General features: G+C 36.4%; 2 protein-coding genes across 4 annotated transcripts; one reads left to right on the plus strand and one right to left on the minus strand.

The window, feature by feature from the left end:
• Window positions 1-4,600: 4,600 nt before the first annotated feature.
• On the plus strand, window positions 4,601-5,736 carry LOC121239654 (citrate-binding protein-like). Its single transcript, XM_041136930.1, is given in 4 exon segments — window positions 4,601-4,905; window positions 5,229-5,461; window positions 5,463-5,571; window positions 5,573-5,736. Coding segments are annotated over 4 exon segments (663 nt in total). The 5' UTR covers window positions 4,601-4,629; the 3' UTR covers window positions 5,618-5,736.
• A 2,344-nt stretch (window positions 5,737-8,080) lies between these two features.
• On the minus strand, window positions 8,081-22,450 carry LOC121255959 (CDPK-related kinase 3-like). Of its 3 annotated transcripts, none has more exons than XR_005938893.1 (12): window positions 21,616-22,450; window positions 19,463-19,593; window positions 18,926-18,967; window positions 18,689-18,797; window positions 18,239-18,317; window positions 17,503-17,799; window positions 16,852-16,961; window positions 9,904-10,011; window positions 9,630-9,692; window positions 8,644-8,811; window positions 8,311-8,540; window positions 8,081-8,261 (listed from the first exon to the last, which is right to left on the minus strand). XR_005938893.1 is itself a non-coding variant. In XM_041156534.1 (11 exons), the coding sequence occupies exons 1-11, from the start codon at window positions 22,189-22,191 to the stop codon at window positions 8,403-8,405; spliced, it is 1,821 nt and encodes a 606-aa protein (XP_041012468.1). In that variant the 5' UTR covers window positions 22,192-22,450; the 3' UTR covers window positions 8,309-8,402. The 3 variants fall into 3 exon arrangements, 1 of the variants encoding a protein (XP_041012468.1); XR_005938895.1 differs by having other exon boundaries at window positions 19,463-19,606; window positions 21,616-21,754; XM_041156534.1 differs by lacking the exon at window positions 8,081-8,261 and having other exon boundaries at window positions 8,309-8,540.
• Window positions 22,451-23,575: the final 1,125 nt, after the last annotated feature.

Consider the following 23,575-nt stretch of genomic DNA (forward strand, 5'->3'; position numbering starts at 1 on the left):
AAATAGTGGTGTCCTAGTCGAAGGAAGTCATGATGGAGAAAATATTGATTTCTATGGGGTTATTGTCGATATAATTGGAATGAAATATTTGGGAGAGCTTGCGGTGTGTCTGTTTAAGTGTGATTGGTGGGATTTAAGCAATCCTCGTACTGGAGTCCGTGATGATGAATATTTTTTGAGTGTTAATACATCAAAAAAATGGTATGAAGATTATCCTTTTATTTTGGCTTCTCAAGCATCTCAAGTATTCTACTTAGATGACCCGAAGTTAGGAAATCAATGGCGAGTAGTTCAAAAATATTCTCCAAGAAATATATATGATGTTATCCCTCAGGCGGAAGGACAAGATAAAGAAGAAGATGACTCTTCTACTCAAGAAGCATACCAAGAGAGTCAACCCGCCTTAAATTTGTTTGTGGATTTGAGCCAGTATGAGATGATTCCATTAAATAGAGAAGATATTGAGGCTGAAATTGTTGATGCGACAGTTGAGGAAAATGTTGAATCATCTGAAGTATCTACAGATGATGAGAGCGAATTGTCAAATGAAACTGTTACAGATTCTGATTGACCAATTATGTGTTAACATTACACTTGATGACAAATATTTTACTTATTGAATGTATCAGTAGTTTGAAATTATGCCGCCAAAGAGGAAGGAAGTTCGCAACCCATCTCCACCTGTTCCTAGCTCTCCTTCATTGTCACCATTAGAGATTGATTTTACAGAACAAGGTAAAAGTCTAATACTCATAAAAATTATTAATTAAGGTCCTCTAATAGAGATATAAATGAAATTGATTACAATCTTATATTTTATAGAATCTACAGTACAATCTCGTCAAGGTCGAGGCACCACTAGAGGGGTGACGTTGGAAAAATATCGGAAGGTGGGTAAGATCAAGGTTAACATTCCTGACGAACATACTGGGGGCGAAGGACAACTAGCAGCTTGGCTTGCATCACATGTGGGTGCTCTTACACGAACTTACGCACCTTTGGCAACGACTTCATGGAAGAAAGTCCCCCAAGATGTTAAAGAGCTTATCAAGAAGCGTTGTTTGGTAATGTTTAAAACATTGATTTAGTAGAATAAATTTCTATGTTTTACTTAAATTTAGAATATTATAAATGATAATGTGTTTGTGACTATTTTTTTAAGGATGATTTCGAATTAAATTTTGGTCGGAGAGAGGAGCGTAAGACTGTGGAAAAGCTTATGGGTAATGCATTCCGCAAATATAAGGCGAGGTGTCATGAGTATTATAATAAGTTTGAGAAGAAGGAAGATGCACGCCAACATCCTTTCCAGGATGTCCGACCTTCTGAGTGGGAAAAACTTTGTGACATGTTTGAGGATCCATCATATCAGGTATAATGAAATTTAATTATTTTACTTGTCCTATCTGTCATTTCATTTCATAATATTTTCAATTTCTTTGTAGGAGCGAAGTTCTATAAACAAAACAGATAGATCAAAATTGAAGATTAATCATCATGCAGGCTCAAGATCTTTCCATCGCCTTTCTAAGAAATTGGTATTGCTATTTTTTTTTATTGGATATAGTTAATTATTTGGATGAATCATAATGACTTTATATCTTAACACATTTATGTAGTAAGATTCAGATACTAATTATGATCTGACAAAATTATATGCTGCATCGCACACTGATCGTAATGGAGAGTGGACTCATCCTGATGCCCGTGAAAATTATATAAGTTTTATAACCTGTTTTAATTAAATATATTAGAATATTTATGAAGATATTAATTCTTTATCTTATATATGGCTAGGATAAAATGATTGCCCTACGTGCTGAATCTGCGTCAGATCAAAATTCCTCAACAAGTGATATTGAGATTTTTACACAAGTCCTGGGTCAACGTTCAGGATATTTGAGGGGTTTGGGTCGTTGTGTAAAGCCTGGTCCCTCTTCCTCTTCTTCTGGGAATGCGTCTATGACTTCTATAGCGCTAGAGAATGCGAATTCCAGAATCGAAGAATTGACTGCAAGACAGCATGAGTTAGAGGCTCAATTGGCAAAACAAGCAGATAAAGAGATGCGCCTCAAACAATATGAAGAACAACAAGAAGAGTTTAGAAGACAGATGCAACTCGAAATGCAGCAGCTTATGCAACAGTACAGGCCTCCAAACAACTGATGGGTTTTGAGATTATCTATTTATGTACGAACAATGCCCGTCTCGACTGTTATTTATTTAGTTTGCGCTTATTTTAACACTTTTGTGAGTGTTAAACAGTTTCTAATGTATTTTTTCAAATAGTATGAATGTCTATTTGGTTTTCTATTATTGATTTAAATTAAAGAGATATCGTTCGAACGAACGTAAAATGTTCGAACTCTATGTAACGACAATAGCGTTCGAACGTAAACGTAATGTTCGAACGAAATTTATGTTCGTAGAGTTCGAACAATCACACAACATTCGAACGTAAATAATTTCAGTCGTGTTCGAACATAGCCTATACCGTTCGAACCCATATACCGTTCGACCTGACCATTTAATGTTCGAACACAAAGACAATTCATAACGTTCAAACGAATTCATATGTGTTCGAACATATTTTGAAATCATTCAAACACGTCACTACTGTTCGAATTTAAAATTTTTTCCGTTCGAACTATTTTCTGGGACGAATTTAAACCGTGACAAAAAAAATTTTCGTTCGAACGTGTTCGAACGGTTTCCTTCAATTTCGTCCCAAAAGAAATTTTTTGGGACGAAATGGTGATTTTCGTCCCAAAATACCTTTTGGCACAGTGATATTGGAACGACTTTGGGACGAATTTTTTTCGTCCCAATAATTTTTTTGGGACGAAATTAGGGTCTTTTGGGACGAAAATTTTCGTTCCAAAAGACCCTTTCTGTTGTAGTGTCCTATCCTCCATGCTACGTTACTTTCAACTTCTTTCACTTGTCGTTAATGGGTAGAAGCTCATCAATGTTTCACTTTGACTTTCAAAAAGTCTAACATACTATGTGCCATGCCGGGAAGGTTGTTCTATCTAGCCAGCCCTATATAAATGAGGTAGTTGGGTCGTGGAGGTAAAAAATGATAGAAGATCTTAGTAATTTATGATGAACATCACAAAAATGGTACATACTATCCTATCGTCCACGCTACATTATAAAATGCAAACCACGGTTTTGGAAATGTCCCTTAGACTCTTATTCTTTGAATTGTTGTTAGTGGGTAGAAGTTCATCAATAGTTTATTGTTGACTTTCAAAGAGTCTAACATACTATGTGCCATGCCGGGAAGGTTGTTCTATCTAGCCAGCCCTATATAAATGAGATAGTTGGGTTGTGGAGGAAAAAAGGAAGAGAAAATCTCAATAGTTTATGATGTGAATCACAAAAATGGTACGTACTATCCTATCGTCCATGCTACGTTATGAAATGCAAACCACTGATTTGGAAAGGTCTCTTAGACCCTTACCTTCTTTGAATTTTGTTAGTGGGTAGAAGCTCCATCAATATTTGACTTTGACTTTCTAGAAGTCTAACATACTATGTGGCCATGCAATAGAGGTTGTCCTATCTATCCAGCTCAATATAAGATGAGCTAGTTGGGTTGTGGAGGAAAAAAAGAACAGAAGATCTCGATAATTTATGGGAAATGGTAGTTCACTCATTTTGGGCTCCAGTTAATGGCTTCCCTTCGGCGTGTAAAGGTCACTTGGCCTTTACTTTAATTTTTTTTTCTTTTATTCTTTTCTTCTCTTCGCTTGGCTCCAGTTTTGTTTTTTTCTTTTCTTTTCTTCCCTCACCCGTACGTGCTGCCCTCCCCTCCCCCCTTTTTTTTCCCTCCCAACAGCCCCTCCACGGATGAGAAGAAAAGAATAAAAAAAGAAAGTTAAAAGGACACTTGGCATTTACACGTCAAACGGGAGCCCAAAACGGACTCATAGCATTTTCCATAATTTATTATGCACATCAAAAAATGGTACATACTATGCTATCGTCTACACTACGTTATGAAATGCAAACCACTAATTAGAGAGGACTCTCGTTTGGTTACATATATCATATAATCTCATCTAATCATTATAATTTTTTTAAACTTCCACACAAAAATACAATAAACAATTTAATTTTTTCAAATTTTAAAATAAAAATAATATTCTAATAATATTTTATTTAACTTTCATCTTTTATCATCTTATCTCATCTCATCTCTTTTCTTCTCTTCTCATTTGCATAACCAAATGAGGCCTTAGACTCTTGCCTTCTTTGAATTTTTGTTAGTAGGTAGAACCTCTATCAATGTTTGACTTTGACTTTCTAGAAGTCTAACATACTATCTGGCCATGCCGGTGAGGTTGTCTTATCTAGCCAGCTGTATATAAAATGAGCTAGTTGGGTTGCCGTGAAAAGAAGAACAGAAGAAAAGTGAGAGTTGGAGGCATATTTAAGTAATCTCATCCTAACTAGCAGTTTACTCAATTTAAGCTTTGACTTGAATTTTGTCTTCTATGAGATTCAAAAGCATAATAATGGTTGAATAGGTAATTGAACCAATAAAAGGAGCTGTTATGGTGGGCATTTTAAAATCTTCAGCTTCTAATAACTCTAATATTTAAAACAGATAGAGGATATAACATGGAAATGATTACCAATTTCTACTACAGAGCTTTATTATTGCTTCTTGTGAGTTCTATCTGGGAGCCTCTCCACCTTTGTGGTGCTGATCCTACAGATGGATTCACCCGAGTGCCTCTTACAGAAGAGAACTTTGTGTTGCATAAGCCATATGATGTACCCCTAGAAGACCGTTACACTTACAAAAATGGAGTTCGAAGGTTTTGGGTCTACAACAACGACAAGCCCTTCAAGCCTGATAGCCCGACTCGGCCACGTACTGAAGTACGGATAACTGTAAGTTCTTTCTCCCTCTCTACATCCATTTTTGTCATCTGCCCGAATTCTGGTCTATTTGCAGTTTTGTTGGTGAACTTTTTATTAATGACATAGCAGCTTCTAATAACATGTTGCATAAAGGTCTTGGTGGCAATATCTCTCAAGGAACATTATATTGGAGCTTGAGCTGGCCATTTTTTTCTTTTTCCTGTGTGCTGTTGTTTTGGTGTGTTTGTTCGAGTCTCCCTCCTCTGGTGAATATATTTTCTTAAAAATGGGAAACATCGTGAATCACTTGTAAAGGTGCCTAGTATTGACTTATCTCTTGGGTTCTGATCTAGGGATATGACTACACATCAGGAGTTTGGCAGTTTGAAGGCCATGCTTTTGTGCCCAAAGGGACCTCCGGTGTCACAATTGCACAAATTCTTGGTGCTGCCCAAGCAGCCACCACTCTGCAACTAAGGATCTACAATGGAGATCTGAGATATTATTCTTCTAAACTGGTGGCCACTGATCTATACAATAAGTGGTTCAGAGTAGACATTATCCACGATGTGGGTGAAGGGAAAGTGAGTTTTTATTAATGGTATCCAAAAGTATGAGGGGAACGATAGAGGCCGGGCAGGCAGCATGTATTTCAAATGTGGTACTGTTTATGCCGCACCAGCTGAATCGAGTAACTAACATGGAATCGAGCTGGAAATGGATCAAACTTTACAAAAAGTGATGGCAAAATGTCATCACCAGCCTGCAATATTAACTAAACAGCTACGTAACTCACTAAGGGAAATATCATCAAGGAACTCCATAATTGTCCCCATATCGACTTCTACATATTTTTCAAATTATGATGTACTCTATAGCCCCAAAGAACTCATCTCTGAGGAATAAGAATATGGTCAGGCATTAGATACACCAAGAAATAAGAAAATAATTTGAGTCTACTTGAAGTTGAGTCATATTTTCAGAAATAGGAAGCACTTACAATATCATTCCATTTCATTCATGATTACATCATATAATTTAACCAAGGAGGGGCCTTTACGAACTAAAATTCTTGTTCGAATAATATAATTCCCTTAAATTCTTGTTCAAACTTAAAAGTTTCGAGTAGAAGAGAGATGAACACGTAAAATGGTAGGTAAATATGGAGAAAAACGTATATGTAAACATTCTGTTGCAACGAGGTGAAGATTGAACTCGTGAAGATCAATTAATTATGCACATTCCATCTCCTATGACCTATCCGGCATTGAGATGTGAGGTTTTGCTCTAAGATTAAACTAGAGCATGTCTACCTCTTAGGAGTTTTGCTTAATAAACCCTTTCCATAAATAGGAAACTTATTAAAAAAGGCTTTAGGGGTTAGACACTTAGGCTTCTTTGTGCTCTAAGTTTAATTAGAGCTTCTAATTTTAGTCTTCCCTTTAAGAATAGGCTACATGTGTCTTCTTAGATAGGGGAAAGTTGACATGCATTAGGAATTAGGAATATAATACTTGTGTTGATCTTCATTGAATTTTTAGAATATTTTTCGACTAGTACAAACAACTACCTTATAAAATAAAGAAGAGAGCAAGAATACAAAATTACTAATGTACAAGAGAAATAGAAAACTCACCTAATAAGGAGGTCTACAAGAAGAAGGGCCTGAGATTAGACAAAATTAATTATAGAAAACTGACAAATGCACAAAAAAAAAAAAAAAAAAAAAAAGTCAACATATGAGAATTGATCAAATATAGAAATGCACGTTCTATATATGGAGACTTGCAACTTTCAGAATCTCCAAGAAATTCGCTTGAAATTCGAAGAAAATAACTTAAAAAATTTAGAAGCTAAAAAAGAAAAATATATTTAATCACATTTAAGTATCTCTCAAATTTGATGGAGAAGTAGGCGAAGAAGAAAAAGTAATGCTACATGTAGTTGTGGAGTGTGCAAGCATCGAAAAAGAGTGAAATCCACTATTGAAAAATTAATTTTTGTTTTATATGGATCTCGTATTTATTCATTTTTTCAAAGTAATTACACGACACTTGCATACTCAAGACTGCATTTATCATCTCTCAAAAATATAATGTAATTTTATTTATAACTATGGACTAAATGCATCTCAACTATTACGATGGTCTACAAATTGTAATTTTATTTATTTTCTCATTAAACAATGTTTGTAATAAAATGTATAATGTGTTGTATGGTGGCATTGAGGTCTCTCCATATGCAGTCCCTTTAGCTTAGGTGTTTTTGTATTTATGGAAACAAACATTTTTAATTTGTCACATTATTTCATCCAAAGATGGCCCACTTAAAAGCATGATTAATAGAGTCGTTGGAGAGCCAACATGAAACACCCCTCCAACCAACCTTCATGAGTTGGATTAAAACCAGCATGCATGGCTGTGTTTTCCCATTTTTAATAAATCTTCAATTTATAAAAAAAATAAAAAATAAAAATTTTAAGCTGACATTTAATTTACCATCATTGTAATGTATATTAAAATTTTCACACGTCACATTCTCATTGGATGTCACATGGCTTTAGATACATGACCTGGTTATCATTAGTTTATGACAACATGATCAATCAATTTATAATAGATCTTCTACTTACAAGTCAACGTAGAAAACATATAGTTGACATGAAAAAAATCCAAAAGGACTGCCCTGGTATATTCTCAAAGCCTGTAACCAAGGAGGGGCCTATACGAACTAGAAAGGACGAGCTTGACTTCAAAATCACTCGACTTCCTTCAACAAGCCTCGAGTTGCCATAGCTGTGAGAAAAAAACGTATCAGCATCAACTCTCCAGGAAAAAAACAATGGACCATTATCATACCAGAATGAGATTGATAAACCTTTCTCCTTGTCGCCACCTTGAATTCCTGGTGAGCATCAAAGAGCCCCATCTCTAGAATTACCTTTCCAAGTTTAAACTCCCATCACAAGAGCTCTTCTTGCAGATAAGTAGAGGGCATTACTCCACAAACTTTTGGTTTACTTGACCTTTTCGAGATTTTAGCAAATATTTAGCAGAAATATCAAACAGCAACAGCAAATCCTTTCCACAAGTTAATTTGTAACAAAATCATATCTTTTATCTTCAGCTTTCCACCAATGTGTAATCAACTTACAAAAACTACAAACAGCAATTACGATCAGAAAGCAGTAAAGACTTGCAATTAGTTTTCATCTGACTATAAACCTTCTGGATTTCAAGAATTAATGAATGGTCATAATAGCTGCCCATAGAAATATATGAACTGCCAAAATGGGGTAAGAGCAAGCAGAAATTCTCAATATAAAAAGTACGACTCACATCACAGAACTGGCTTGACTGATATTCAATTATACACATTTTCTTTACACCCCCCCCCCCCCCCCCCCCCCCCCCCCCCCCCCCCCCCCCCCCCCCCCCCATTCCCCAAAAAGAAAAAGAAAAAGAGAAGAAAAGAAAATCCTGCAAATCCCGTGAATTTTTAAATTGTGTTGATGAAAACTATCAAACTTAATGGTGTCTTGTGTTTGAACTACGGAGTGTTACTCCATGCAAAAATTTTGTATATCCAAGTAAACTAAGCTTTCCATCTGAGTTTCGGATCCAATCTTTTAGGATGGAATAAGCAGTCGGTCCAAGACTCAATTCCTGCAATAAAAGGCAACAAAATTGTGACATAGATATGCACACATACGCAAAAAAGAATCGAGAGGACAAGGAAGGTTGTCCCAAAATCCATAACTGCACATACCCTTGCCAATTCATCAACAGATATGCTACGATTACCCTCCCGTTCAAAGTACTCAAAAGCAGTGGAAGCAATCTGTTCCCACCGGTCAAGGGCCTCCAATTGATGTGTGCTGATTGCAGCAGCACAAAACTCTTCAAATCCCATCTTTCTAAAAGCAAGTGGTTCCATCTGAAAAGTTAGAAAACAAGAATATAAGAAACTGAATTTTCCATTTCTCAAAAGGAAGTAACTACACAAAAACAAAAACTGACCAACATACAGAACAATGACGTTCAGTTAAAAAATAAAAAAGAAATAAATGATGCAAAAACGTGATGCAATCATGATTTAAACCAGATCAAAACATTCAACTGACCAATTTTTCCATCAACCATAATATACAATGGATGCCTAGGCCCATGTTCCAAGGTTCTTTTTTAAGTCTATTCAGATCAGAACTAAAATATATTATTATATTTCACCTATTGGGTGACCAGATTTATGCAACCTTTGCAAGTTCTGGTATGGTCCAAAGTCTCCACATGCAACAACTTGCTGGAAGTAAAAGTTATCACAGTATAGATAATTTCCCGAACTAAATTATATAACAGAAACAAAATTAAGTTCCTTGAGACTATAAATCCAAAACTACTTATAAAGAAAAATAATATAAATTTAAAACCAGCAGGAATTCTTTTAATACCAAGCTTATATTTTTTACATTTTGTCTCAAAATATGCGGTGGAAAATCTGCGCTGACAGAATAATTAGCTAAGGCTATGGCTCAGGCACCAATGGTCTGAGGTTCAACTCTACCAAGCTACCAATGCATGTGATTGTGTGTTTTAGTGCATAAATACATAAAATTATATGTAGACTTGTTGATGATAAGTAATGAAAAAATTAAAATCTCTGTTTACAAGCTCTGAAAATACTAATAGCTGTACCATGTCTATGGCAGAGATATATAATAGCTGAAAAACATTAAATCAACAAATATGCCTTACAGCATTTATAATATTATGAACTCTGGACTCTCTCATGGCATCAGTTTCATTTCGCATAAGAGCCTGCAAATATTTTTTCAAATTACAAATGAATCTGTATATAAAATATAAAAAAAAAAAAAAGAAGCAACATAACCTTAATACAAAGATCAGATATTCGTAAATGACCAAGCCATGCCCAACAAAAGAGAAAAAAGATTCCCTCTTGAGAACATTAACCAACTCTAGATAGGAAACTCAAACCCAAACCCATAAGCTAGGTGCAGTAAATAACCATTTTGAAATTTTCAAGAGAGATGCGCCCATCCCTATTTGGTTCTAACAGAGTGAACTGAGCTCTGAGATACACCAGCTCATCCTCAGTCAAAGCTTTTGAGAGAGCCTGCAGTTATCAGAGAATCAACTTGAACATTAGTTTGGTTCTACAGTTCTACTACTGTACTACATCTGTACACTCAGTTATACATCTCTCATTTAAGCTAGTATGACGAAGAATTCAAGTTTTGACTTATGGACACACCTAATGATTGATCATTGAGAATTCTCTTCATTTATTTATTTATTTTTCTTCTTTTTTTTTTCAATATGTCCGGCATTTTGCACTTAAGAGTGCAAGCATGTATCCTATTAGATTTGACAATCTTAAAAAAAAAAAAAAAAAAAGCAATAAAACCTAATTACGTTTGTTACTATCATCTATTCTTTGCCAAAGATGAAAATTTCACACTGAGCTAATGAAGTTTTCTTGGTCTTTGACATCTCTGAGCATGCAACTAATATTCAATAAATATTTTATTACTGTTTGCGCTCTGGTTTGCCTCGCAACAAATCAGTGTATCTACAAATAAAAGGTGTAAAATAAATTCCCCTGCATTCCCGGTCCCCTGCCAGGAAGTCTGAAAAAGAACCCCATTCAGCAATGCTGATATCGTTCAACTATAGAGCCTCCATAATGATAACAAATAACAGAGACAGCAACGGATCTCCCTGTCCCAACCCACATCTGGTATCAAACTAACCATGGCAGAGCTATTTATCAGAACTGAGAAGCACAACAAGGTATTCAGTGAACTTGTTAAAACCCCTAGAAAAGTGACCCCGGGACAAGCCTTGATACTACCCTTGGAAGGCAAGGATAGCACCCTGGCCAGCCTACACACATGCCTTGGCCCGTGCCGTGACACACACGGGGCGCCCAGCATGCATGCATGCCTTGGCCAGCACGTTGACACGCACGGGGCGCCCAGCATGCGGGCCAATGAGGCTAGTAGCCGCACGGCCTAGTGTGCCCATGCCCAGGCACACAGCCCTGCATCGCGCGCCCATGCGCGCGGCACTGCGCATGCCCCTGCGCGCGCGGCACCACTCAGCTTAGCACGCTCCTTTGCACCCACGCCTGCGCGCACGCTTGTGCACGCCCATGCACGCGCCCCTGCGCACGCCCTTGCACGAGCGCCTACCTTCAGCCCAGTGCCAGCCCTTGCGCGCGCCCCTGCGCTCTTGCCTGCACACACCCATGTACGCACAACCACGCGCAAGCCCTTGCGCGCATAGCCCCCTGCGCGCACCCCTACAGGTGCCCCACGCCGCATGCCAGCGAGGTTATTGGCATGCCTTTGCAGGCATGCCATCTAGCGCACGGCTCCAGCCCGTGCCTTGCAGAGCAGGCCAGTGGCATGCCCACCAGGCATGCCATCCAGCGCATAGCTCCAGCCCATGCCTTGCAGCCTCAGCGCCTAGGCCACCAGCCTGGGCCATGCAACGCACCACCATGGCTCACCATCAGCAAGCCATGCCACACTACCTAGCCATGGACCAGCCCGAAGACCACCATGCACCAACCTAGCCCACCATGGGCCATGCATACCACGGCTAGACTTGGTCCATGACCCTTATCATGTTATTTATTTTATTTATTTAATTTGATTTATTTAATTATTCCAAGGGACCTATTGGAGGTTTCCAAATTGTAACTCTTATAAATAGGACCTTTAGTCTTTTCTTTTACATCTTTGGACAATTTCCTTTTGGACGGTTTTGTTCTTGAGATCAACAATTTCGGTGCTTAGCACTTGGGCACTTTGGGGTGCAATTCGTGAATCCCCAAGGAGAGGATCACACTTTGCAATTCGTGAATAAGTGTGATCCGGTTTTTCATTCAGCATCTTGTCTTCCATTTTCTATCCATTGTTCTTATTAATTTGTGAACTTTGTTATTAAAGTGCTCTTGGATTGTTCTTGGGATTGTTTTGAGTTCATTTGATGTTCATTGCCGAGACCAACAAATTGCCTCATTTGATCCATTTTGACACTTAAGTGTTGCCCCTTTGAGTGTTTGCCCTAGCCGAAACACTCTCCCATTTGAATTCAAATCCAATTTTCGGCCATCACTTGCCTTAATTGGATTAGCCCTAGCCTCCCACCTCCCTTCCATATTGGGGTTCCTATAATTTAGGAACCCTAGTTGACCATATCCTCTCCCATAACCGGCCATATCCTTTCCTTATTGAAGTTCCAAGATTTTAGGAATCCTTCCTAAAATCTCTCAACCAATCAATCAATCCATCACTTGTGGCCGTCAATCCTAGCCGCCCAATATCTAACCCTAATCCCATCTTCCTTCATCCAACCCTAAACCTAAACCCTAAGTGGCGCCAACCCTAGTTTCCTCCATTGCCGTGTGCCTCCATCACCCATTGTAACCCACACATGCCATCATCTTTCCCACCATCCCACACGCCAATTCAAGCCTAAACACCTAACCTCACTTTACCAAAGTTGCCATCTTTGTGACCTTTGTTCGAGAACCAAGCAAGAGAGGAACGGGCACTCGGTCATCACAAGGAGATCCTAGGCATGGAGATCATAGTGTTTAGGGACTTGACCGAGGTCCCTAACAGAACTATCCAATTATACTTCTCCCCAAAACCACACCCCAACACAGCAAAAAAATATTGATTCACATAATCATAACCCTTTCTCTAGGTCCAATTTGCTCATTCTAATTCTGCTGTCCAAACACTTGCAGACTCGACTCACAAAGCTTAAAGGTGTGGAGTCCTTAATGTCAACAGCCCCTGTATTTTTCAGAATGAGGGCTAAATATTGTTTCATTTAGACCTTTTGTAAACCCCTAGGGGTTGGCTCAAGTGGTAAATGCTTTGGTTTTGAGGGAGAGCATCAAAGATTTGAATCCTTGAATGTAAAAAACTTCTTAAGGACCACCTCCCATTAGTGAAAAACCGACAATTTACCTAATTCGTGCGATGGGGGGCACTACACAAATTGGGGGTTTAACTGGATAAAAGACATGTTGCATTTGGTGTTCTCCGGAGTTTCTCGTTGTAAAAAAAAAAATCTGCCCATCCCATGAAAATCATGGAAAACCTTCATTATCCCTTTCTTCACTGCATCCAAGCATGCTTGGAAAAAAGCCCTTGTATAGCCATCTGGGCCTGGTGCCTTGCCTCCAATCATATCTTTTACTGCCCCTTGAACCTTGTTTTTGTCAAATGAACTTTACAACCAATTTGCCTCCACTCCCAATAAATCAAAAGACAGCCATCCAGCTTAGATCTCCAGCTATACTATTCAATGTACAATCTTTAGAAAAATTGGGCAATAAGTTTTTTTTCTTTTTTTTTTTGATAAGTAAAATTGGGCAATAAGTTAAAAATAATAGGTTGAAAAAACGCAAAAACCAATGTCCTAATGATTATATACTACCTTGATCAAACATAGCTTAGATCTCCAGCTATACTATTCAATGTACTAATGATTATATATTACTTATAATCCTGTGCTTCATAAAAGGACTAAGCACATTAAGATTGACGGTTACTTCATTCAAAAAATGATATGAGTAGTGATATGTCTAGACATTTTGTGAAGTTTGACTAACTTGCATATATGTTTACTAGGTCCTTATGTTATAGTCGGTAAAAGCCTATTTGTTTCAAGCTGTGTTAATATGACATATATGCTCGGCTTGAGGGAGAGTGTTCAAAGGCATCATTGTATTAAATATACCCTATGAGGGTAAAAGTATTAAATGTAAGCTGAAGTATATAAAAGACAGTAAGAGGGTAGGGCATTATTTTTTAATTACCTATCATTCCATCAATCCATCTTCTTCTCCATCTTTAAACCCTAACACTTACAGTCTATAGAGTTACTTCTCCTATATGAATGAGCCACCTGGTGAAAGAACTTAGTCCACCTATCACTCTCCCTCAACCACATCACCCTTGACTTTTATCTTCAAGAAGCTTGCTCCAATAGGGCAGAGCTTTCAAGATTTTCTTGATGTCTTTACCTTCTCTAATTTGGTCAGATTTTTAACATACACGTGCGCATTCACTTATGTAATTATGTCTGTCTTCCCCATATTCTATAATTCTGTTTAAATTTTCCTTCAGTCAGCAATATTGACTAAATGCAGTACGTTAGGATCACTAATTTTGGCAAACAGAAGTAGTAGTGCCATAGATTGGGACACGTGATTTCACAGCTCATAAAGTGGTACCCAAATCTGGAACTATGATTATGTAACAACCCAACCCAATGATATTAGAGATTTAATAAGTAATTTTATTGGGCCTAATTATGTTTAACGGATCACTTTGGAATAAAACACGAGGTATTATTTTATTAAGTCTTATTGGATAATTATGAATAGGCCACGGGCACAATATTTATTATGGTGGATTATGGAATTTTATTGGGCACAAAAAATTGGGTTAAAGCCCATTTATTATTTATGGACCAAGCGAGCCCTATTTAATTGGTAGTAGGCCCAAGAACTATTTTAAAAGCCCAAAAATGTTTATTTCATGAGTTGGGCTTTCTGGACTCAAAGCCTATGACCCGACTACCTTCTATAAATATAGACCCCATATGCATATGTTCAGCTCCCTCAGCTAGTGTTGCTGCAGTGTACATATAAGCGTTCCCCCCCCCCCTCTCTCTCTCTCTCTCTCTCTCTCTCTCCCTCCCTCCCATGTGTGCTGAAGACCCAATCAGGGCAGCCCTGCAAACACCCCAGGGTTCGCCATGCATGTAAACACCCAGCCGTCTCTAGGGTTTTCTTTTTAGGTTGTGGCAGCCCTCTCCCAAACAGCAAACTGCCAGTAATCTCCCTGTTTCTCTGCTGCTCCAAGCCATAACACCGCACCATCCTCCTCCAAAAGCCATCAGATCAAGCCGAGAGCAACCCAGTGCTCCTCCCCTATTTTACGTTCACTGAACCAGAGCAATGCCTCATCACGTCCCAGCCCTGCCCTTCCCACAAACCACAGCGGAGCCACCGTCAAACACAAGCAAAAAACCGAAACCATGGAGACCCCCCAAGCCCCTGCGTGCAATGCTGAGAAGGAGCCGTTGCCATACATCCCTGCACAGAAAGTTCCGACTGCCGCACAGGTTACCCCTCCTCGTCCACAAGCCCTGTTTTACCAACCCGAAAACAGAGCAGCATTGGAACTCCCCTGTGCACCGGCAAACATGCAGAAACTGCCAACTAGGCATTGCTGCGACTCCAGTTCCTCCACACAACACACTGCCCTCCACCCCGGCATCCTAACAGCCCCCAGTTTCTCTTGGTTAATCTCTCTATCCTATTTATCTCTCTAGTCAGCACCTAGCCTTTCCAGCCTTGAGCCATCGTGAACCACCATCACACCCCCACCTTCAGTGACTACTCATCCTTGTCGAAAGCACATGGCCAAAGCTCCACTGCTCACGGTAAGGCTCCCTTTCTTAAAGAATTTCTAAAACATGTACGTGGAACACATAACACGTGATGTGTTTTAAGCGAGATTACAAAAAAAATCCATCCAATCGGTTTTGACCATAGGATTTATTATTTATAATGATTTCTTATAATAAAGTCAAGAGAAATAGATGTTGGATACCAAGAAATTATTTTTGAGTTTATTGTTTTATGGTGACATGTTCGATGATGAAAATCGAGAGAAATCAAATCTTTGGGCTTGGTAATAGTTTCGGAGGTTAATCACATGATTATTTGGAGAAATTATGTGAAAATCAAAGTATTTGAGGAGTGACAATATTTTAGGGTTAGGAAATATAGATTACTTAGTATTTCAAGTTTTAATTGTAAAGTACATGTTTAAAAATTGATGCATGTTACGTGACTATTTTATAGGTAATTTGCTTCACTCAACAAATATTGGATTAACGCTATGAGGTAAGTAGCATGATCATACTCTTATAACGTATGTACGGTAAACGACATGTCTTTGATAAAAAGTATTATGTATGTATGCCTTTTATTGGAAGCCCTTTTTACATACCAGGTTATGATATGATGAAATTCAACATCATGTTAATATGTGCAGCATGCATTATGATATGTTCTCATTTATGATTACGATAAGCTATGTCATTATGTGTTCTACATGCAACATGGTAAGAAAGATAAAAGACAAGTTATGAAAGAAGAGTTAAGAATGGCCATCAAGGATGCATGGTACCAATGCAGTTATTGGTGAGTGCAAGCTATGGACCTAAGTGTGGTCCACCATAGTATGTTATGATACAATTAGAGGTTCCCCTTAAGGCCACAGGATATGGAACCGGTGCATAACTTTGCACAAAAGGGTTAAGGTGTGCTGGCCATTAAAGAAAGGAAGATACAAGTCTAATGACTTATGCACAGTACATGTTACATGTTTATATTAGTATAAGTATTAACGCATGTATTTCAACAAAACCCTATGTTTATTATGTTTATTGTATGATGTACTACTTATTGAATATTTGACTCATTTTTGTATGCTTTTATTCTTTTACCACCCCAAGTGAGGATCTTTATAATGATGGAGTTGTAGGACAGGACTTGGCCCAAGGAGGTGTGGCAAAAGCTTAGATCATATAAAAAGTTTTTAAGTTATAATTTTTATAGTACAAATTTTCAGAAATTTCAATAAATGCTTTTGTGTACTCTCTTTTAGATTTTAATGCAGCATGTTTTATTTTAAATTATGGAATCTTTTATACTTGGTGCTTCATCAAAAAGAAAAATTTTTATAGGTAAGGTTGATAGCACTCCCGTTTCCCAAATTTCGAATAATGACTTTATTCTAAACCCCAGGGAAACGAGGTGTTACAGATTATGTCATACCTATAAAGAAAAAAATCAGAAAAACAAAGAAAGAAAACTCTTCATGCGTATGCTTATGGAGAATGATAAGAATGGTACCTTTAGTGCTGCACGCTTGAAAGGTGTAGCATGAAGATACAACTTGACTAACTTATAGATCAAAATGTCCAAAGGGATTGGACGACTATCATCCCGCAACCACGGATGAGCTGCAATTATTAAAGTATGTCTATTATAAAAAATTATTGAATATTGAAGGCTCATCCAATATCATTATCAAATATCACAACATAATATAACAATGATCTGATTTGGCAATGAGTACGCAATATATTGATCGTAATCCCTAATATACATGAACTACAAATCACAGGACTCACGTATTCAACAAATTGTAAGGGACGTAATATTGCAACAGCTATTTTTCCACTTCCATGTGGTGTAGCACTGAGGCATCCAAAGTCCAACCCTTTATTGCTGTTCCTCTTTCATTCGGCATTTCCTCTTTTTTCTTTCAACCAGGTGGGAGGGGTTTTAAATCATCTTCCAGAAAGCATATATCTATATATTTATACATTTCTTTTATTATAATGGTGTTAATGAGCTATGCCAAATTTTTCTTAAAAACAAAAAAAGCTGTTTCCACAGAAAAGGATATCATGTGTATATATGGAACACAAAACAAACATTGAAGATAGGATTGATCAATATCCTGGAAATTCTTAACTAGCAAAAAGAAATTAAACTTACTGAGAGCTTGAACTGCAGTCATTCTTTTCCTGTAATCCTTGTTCAGGAGCCTTTTCACAAAGTCCTTGGCCTCTGCAGACACAGAAGGCCAGGGTAAATCCTCAAAATTTGGGTCGGCTCTAATCACTGAACGGAAAATCCCAGATTCCGTCCGTGCCCAGAAAGGCCGGCTTCCACATAATAAGATGTAGGCAATGACACCAATGCTCCATATATCTGCTTCCAGACTATAAGACCTATGAAGGACTTCAGGTGCAACATAATATGCACTTCCAACAATATCATTCAGTCTTTCATCTGCACAAATGCCCATTGAAGGGAAAAAATTAAAACAAGGAGAAACCACTATTCTGCAGGAGATTTGGGATAATGAAAAATTGTAGCACTTTGATTATGAATACAATGCTTCAAATATTATTATTCAATTATTATTGCTGTAGTCATTTAACACCTATGTGTCAGTACGTGTGATCATTGGGCATGATTTTCCCTATAGCAAATAGCCTTTTTGGGCCAAAATTAGTACTTTCACGCTTTAAAAAAACTGTCTTCCATGGGCAGACATCCACTTAAAATCAAATCAGTTTATCAAGTTACCCGACAGTTTAGGAATCCAAGCGTGAAACTTAAAATAACCATCAGATCCAAGCCTCTATGTGGCTTTAATTATTAATAGACAGTGGCATAACTTATTTATTGTGGAGTATTGAAAATGAAGAATATCATCAGTTATTACCTGGCCTGATAAAGTCAGAAAGACCAAAATCAATAAGCTTCATGTCTGCATCTTCACTTCTAGAAGTGAAAAGGAAATTCTGTTTGACAACCAAAAGGAACAAATATCAGTAATATTCAACCATAATATAATCATAAACTACATATAAAAATATCCATTATGCATAAACCCAAAAGAAGGGAGAAGATACTAAGGCCGCGTTTGGATGTTGAACTGAGTTGAGTTGAGTTGAGATGAAAATTGAAAGTTGAATAAAATATTGTTAGAATATTAGTTTTTAATATTATTATTATTTTGGGATTTGAAAATTTTGAATTGTTTATTATATTTTGTGTTGAAATTTAGAAAAGTTGTAATGATTAGATAAGATGAGTTTAGATGGGTTTGGGATCCAAATTGGCCCTAAGAGTAATGAGTACAATAATTTGTGACAAATCTGAAAAGAAAAACCTCTGGCTTCAAGTCTCGGTGCACAACGCCTTGAAGATGACAAAATGCAACTACACTTAGAATTTGCACAACTATAAATTTTGCATCTTCCTCTGCATACCTTCCTCCTCTACAATAAATGAAAACACTTTTCGATTTAACTCTTAAACATTAAATAATGTAAATAATTATAATATTTACTGAAACTTCTTTTTATTTATCAAGACAAATATAATTTTTATTGATAAACATGTTTACCTTGATAAAATTCTGTCTAGGAGTTCTCCACCTTCACACAATCTGTAATAAGATTCCACAGATGTCAGACCCAAAAATTAAGAAATGCATGATAAAGTTGTATATCGCTCAACACTCAACTGAGAAAAAGCAATTAACTAAATTTTTTCAGTAAGAAAAATTAATATAAACTGAAAATTTATACTAAAACCAATCTAGAGCTTCCATCATGCAAGAAGAAACGAAAATTTGAATTCAATCACACATAAGAAACTTATGATAGTCTGAAAAGACGAGTATATAATTTCTACCTAACTAAATACTTCTTTTTTATAAGTAAAAGAAAATTTTATCGAAACAAGTAGGTAGGGAACCGGGTGCCCCGGAACAACGTCCTGACTAATCCCAGGGATGCACAGGCCCTCGACAAAGAGTTTCTCATAAGTGCACATTGAGTAGTTCAAGGGGAATATCCCCCAGTCTGGATTAGGATAGAAGTTAAGAAATGTCGAATCATCTTTTGCATTGAAAATTAATAGAAAGCAAGAAAAGACATACTCCATGACTATGTACACGTTATTGGTGTCCTCACATGCATCGTGAAATTTGACCAGATGCTTATGGCTCGATAAACCTTTTAATATCTTCACTTCTCTACGAACATCTTCAATTGATATTGCAGTCGTCATCTGCCAAACAAATCTTATTATCACGAAGATAAGAGTATTTTCAACATACAATAAATTGCAGCAGCAACAATCATATGCCAATATAAGACAACAAATTATTTCCTAACAAGAGGAGAAGGAATTTACAGTTCTTAGCTTTTATTAGATAAAGCACATTAGCAATATTTATTGGGACATAAAAGAGAACAAGATATTACTTCTTAAATGTGATTGGAAAAGGCATTTTATAAATAAAAAAATTTAAAAACAAAATATTTTTTAAAAAGAGAGGCAAAAGCCTCAGACCATTCAACAGCTAAGATACACAAAAATAAATAAGGGGTTTGGAAATACTCATCCCATCCCATCCCATCTCATCTCCAAACATCACTCAAATACAAACACTTTCAAACTAATCATTACAACTTTTCTAAACTTCCAAACAAAACACAAAAATCAATTCAACTTTTTCAAATCTCAAAACAAAAATAATATTAAAAAATTATATTCTAACAATATTTTAACTCTATAATATTTTTTATTTAACTTTTTCTCTCCTTTCGCAAAACCTAATAAATACCTGACACAAACTATCTCACTATTATTCACAATTCATCTTATTACTATTCACAAAATTCTCATCTCATCTCATTCCCCAAGCATCCCCTAAATTTCTTACAAGAACTCATGCAAGGTTTTAGGACAGAAGTATAACATAGAACAAATGAAATAATGCTGAACATGAACATGAGCTAGAGGAGGATTATAGGATTCAAGTGATAAGGGGACCTAATGTAAAAAGACTGAGCCATTGCAATAGCTTTGTGAGCAAGTATATCTTTGCAATTAAGGGAATGTTTGGGGAATAAAATAAGATGAGAATTTTATGAATAATAGTAAGATGATTTGTGAATAGTAGTGAGATAGTTTAAGTTAAATATTTATTGGATTTTGGGAAAAGAGAGAGAAAATTGAATAAAAAAATATTTTTTATAAGAAAATTGAATAAAAAAATATTATAAAATTAAAATATTGTTAAAATCTTATTTTTTAATATAATTTTTATTTTAAGATTTGAAAAAATTGAATTGTTTTTAATTTTTTATTTGAAAGTTTGGAAAAGTTATAATAATTAGTTTGAAAAGATTGTAATGATTAGTTTGAAAATGTTTATGTTAAAATAGTAGTTGGGAAGGAAATAAGATGAGATGATATGGAATGAAACGAGATGAAAAACTTTTCAAAACATCCCTTATGTCCACAATATTTTCATCTCCTCTTTTTTAACTTGTCAAAAAAAAAAAAATCATCTATTTTTTCTTGTTACTCGTGCCACATGTAATTCAAACCTGTAGACCTTGCCTTATCCAAACCGGTCCCTTTACCACCTGTTCCAAGGCCTAAGATAGGTTAATCACATACTTCGACATACGACATACGAACAATTGAACCAAGGGAAAATGAGGTTGATATATGCGAAGGAATTACTACTGACTCCAACCCCCGAACCCTCAGTAAAGGTAAAAGAAATTTTTCTGAATTTAGTATTTACATGCATGTGTCCGTTATTCCATTTTTAAAGCAGAATGGTAAGCTTGTATTATAGAACTTTATTATAGCACAAATTGACAAATTTTTCCTTTAAACACGATGAATAAAGTAAAAGAATTTTTCTCTCATCATGTAATCTCTTGATCACTGGTATGAATGCCATACCAGTTGCATCGAATTATTGCACAAGAACAGAAACGTGATGCAATAACCAAAACGTTACTCCCAAATCTTTCCTGCTATTTTGTTCATGTCTTTGTTGTTGATGATAACTAGCATACTTGTTATAGAATTTTTTTATGAAAGTATACTTGATATAGAATTAAACTAAAAATCCTAACACAGAGCATCGATTGGAGAGGATCAGATTATATATCCAATATAAAATACAAAGAACATGGATATTCATATATACGAAAGAATTACATGTATGTTAAGCAAATAGAGAAGATCAAAGTCACGGAATTTGTAAAATAACATTGTACTTTGTACCTTTGCTTTCGATATGATTTTCACGGCAACAGGCTGATCTTTAAGCTCCCCCCTTTTGCCTCTAGCAGAGCAAGTATGACCAAAATGACCTCGCCCTATCTCTTTATCAAGCTCGTACTTGGCTCCGAAGTTCTTGCTGTAGCCAAAGCTCTTGTCCAGAGCTTGTTCCGGTTCGGCTCCGTGCTCCTCAGGGATCGGGCCCTCCTTGGGCTTGGAGGCGTAGCCGAGCCGCTTAGCCAGCGACGCCTTTATGTGCTTAGCGGGCGAAGGCGGCGGGAAAGGCCTCCGGAAGAACTTCTTTGGAGTCGCGGACCCTCTCCCTGGAGACGGCGACACGCCGCCGGGTAGAGGACTCGCGGAAACTCCGCGAGGGTAAGGGCTCGGGGAGGGGCTCGGATTGGAGGACCGAGCCGGCATGGTCTTTAACGCCTGCACGTTGACGGCACCATTAGTCCCACTTGCAGAGGGTAAAGGCGCCTGATGAGACCGATCGTTGTAGGAGGCGGCAATAGTAGTAATAGTAGTAGTAAAGTCATGCTCGGCCTTTGGGTCGGTCTTGCCGTAGCACTGCCCCATCCCCAAAGAAGTTGGGAGCGGCGCTGTATCAGATCGCAACCAAGTCAAAGTGTGCACATGGGGATGACCCGATTCTCCCCGGCGACAGACTTCTACGTTAAGAAAACGATAAAGGAAGGGAATGAAAGGGAATTTTGAGTCAGAGAGAGAGAAACAGTAGAGACAAGCAAGATAAAGAGCGAGAGAGAGAGAGAGAGAGAGAGAGAGGGGCCAAAGCGTTGCAAAACTAGATTTTCCGCATTTTCTTATCCAAGAAAATTTCTACAATTGGGTATTAGGATGCATACCATTTCAAAATAAGGAAAATTCTTCTGCGATTTTCCGTATCAAATTCCGCTTCAATATTAAATATAAAATAGTATAAATTGAAAATAAAAATAATTTTTCTGAGGTAAAAGATATTCCTCATCTCTTAAATTTATTTATTTATTAATAAAAAAAATTATATTAACGTTGATACGCAATTTAGTACCAAATTATTTGTACTTGACAAGTCACTTTCATAAAATCTATTATTATGAAATTAATATAATTTCTTTTAAATTATAAAAAACGGTGAGTCAACACCCAACTCTATACATGTATACGAGCCATATGGTCCTCTCCCCTCCCCGGCCTATTTCCATTTGAAGAATAATTCTATTGTTAATAATAAAAATTTATAAATTTAAACTTTGTAAATTGAAAAATCGTTCAAACTAGTTATTTTTAGGCTTTATTTGGATAGTGATTACTCTATTACTATTTAATATTTTATTATTATTTTTTAATACTATTTATTATTATTTAATATTTTATCATAATTTCTTTTAAAAATAATTGTATTACTATTTACAAATTATTTGAGATTACATCACTATCTAAATGTAATCAGACCTTATTTGATTATACAAATGATGAGATGAGTTGAAAGTTAAATAAAACATTGTTAGAATATAATTTTTAATATAATTTTTATTTTAGAATTTGAAAAAATTAAATTATTCATTATATTCTGCTTAAGAGTTTAAAAATATTATAATAATTATATGAGATAAGATGAGATGTAATGCGAGGCCTATACTCTATTTAGTCAATTAAAAAATCAATAATTTCCTTTCATATCTATAATTTATGAATATTGAGGTTTTTCATTCTAATTTTTTGTTAGTATTATAAGCTTCGTGCTTTTTTGTTGTATTTATTTATTAACTTAAAATAAAAATTGTGAAAAATATTTTTTTTTAAATATTCGAAATATACCTACGGGAATCCATGTTAAAAATAATAACATTAAATATTTTAACATATAAATATTATATTCATCCATGTTAAAATCATGAAAAATATTTAAGAGGATTCGAGAGAATCGAATCAATTAAAGATAATGAAGGAAAATGCACAG

The sequence above is a fragment of the Juglans microcarpa x Juglans regia genome, chromosome 1D (genome assembly GCF_004785595.1).
Source record: "Juglans microcarpa x Juglans regia isolate MS1-56 chromosome 1D, Jm3101_v1.0, whole genome shotgun sequence".
In the NCBI taxonomy this organism is placed as follows: Eukaryota; Viridiplantae; Streptophyta; class Magnoliopsida; order Fagales; family Juglandaceae; genus Juglans; species Juglans microcarpa x Juglans regia.

What these genes read in the sequence shown, in the direction of transcription:
- LOC121255959 (XM_041156534.1), bottom strand. Translation starts at nt 22,191, where the DNA reads ATGGGGCAGTGCTACGGCAAGACCGACCCAAAGGCCGAGCATGACTTT. An exon ending in AACGTGTACATAGTCATGGA is followed by an intron (nt 18,968 to 19,462) that starts GTATGTCTTTTC and finishes ATCTTATTACAG; the next exon opens with ATTGTGTGAAGGTGGAGAAC. An exon ending in ACCGAGACTTGAAGCCAGAG is followed by an intron (nt 18,318 to 18,688) that starts GTTTTTCTTTTC and finishes GTTGTCAAACAG; the next exon opens with AATTTCCTTTTCACTTCTAG.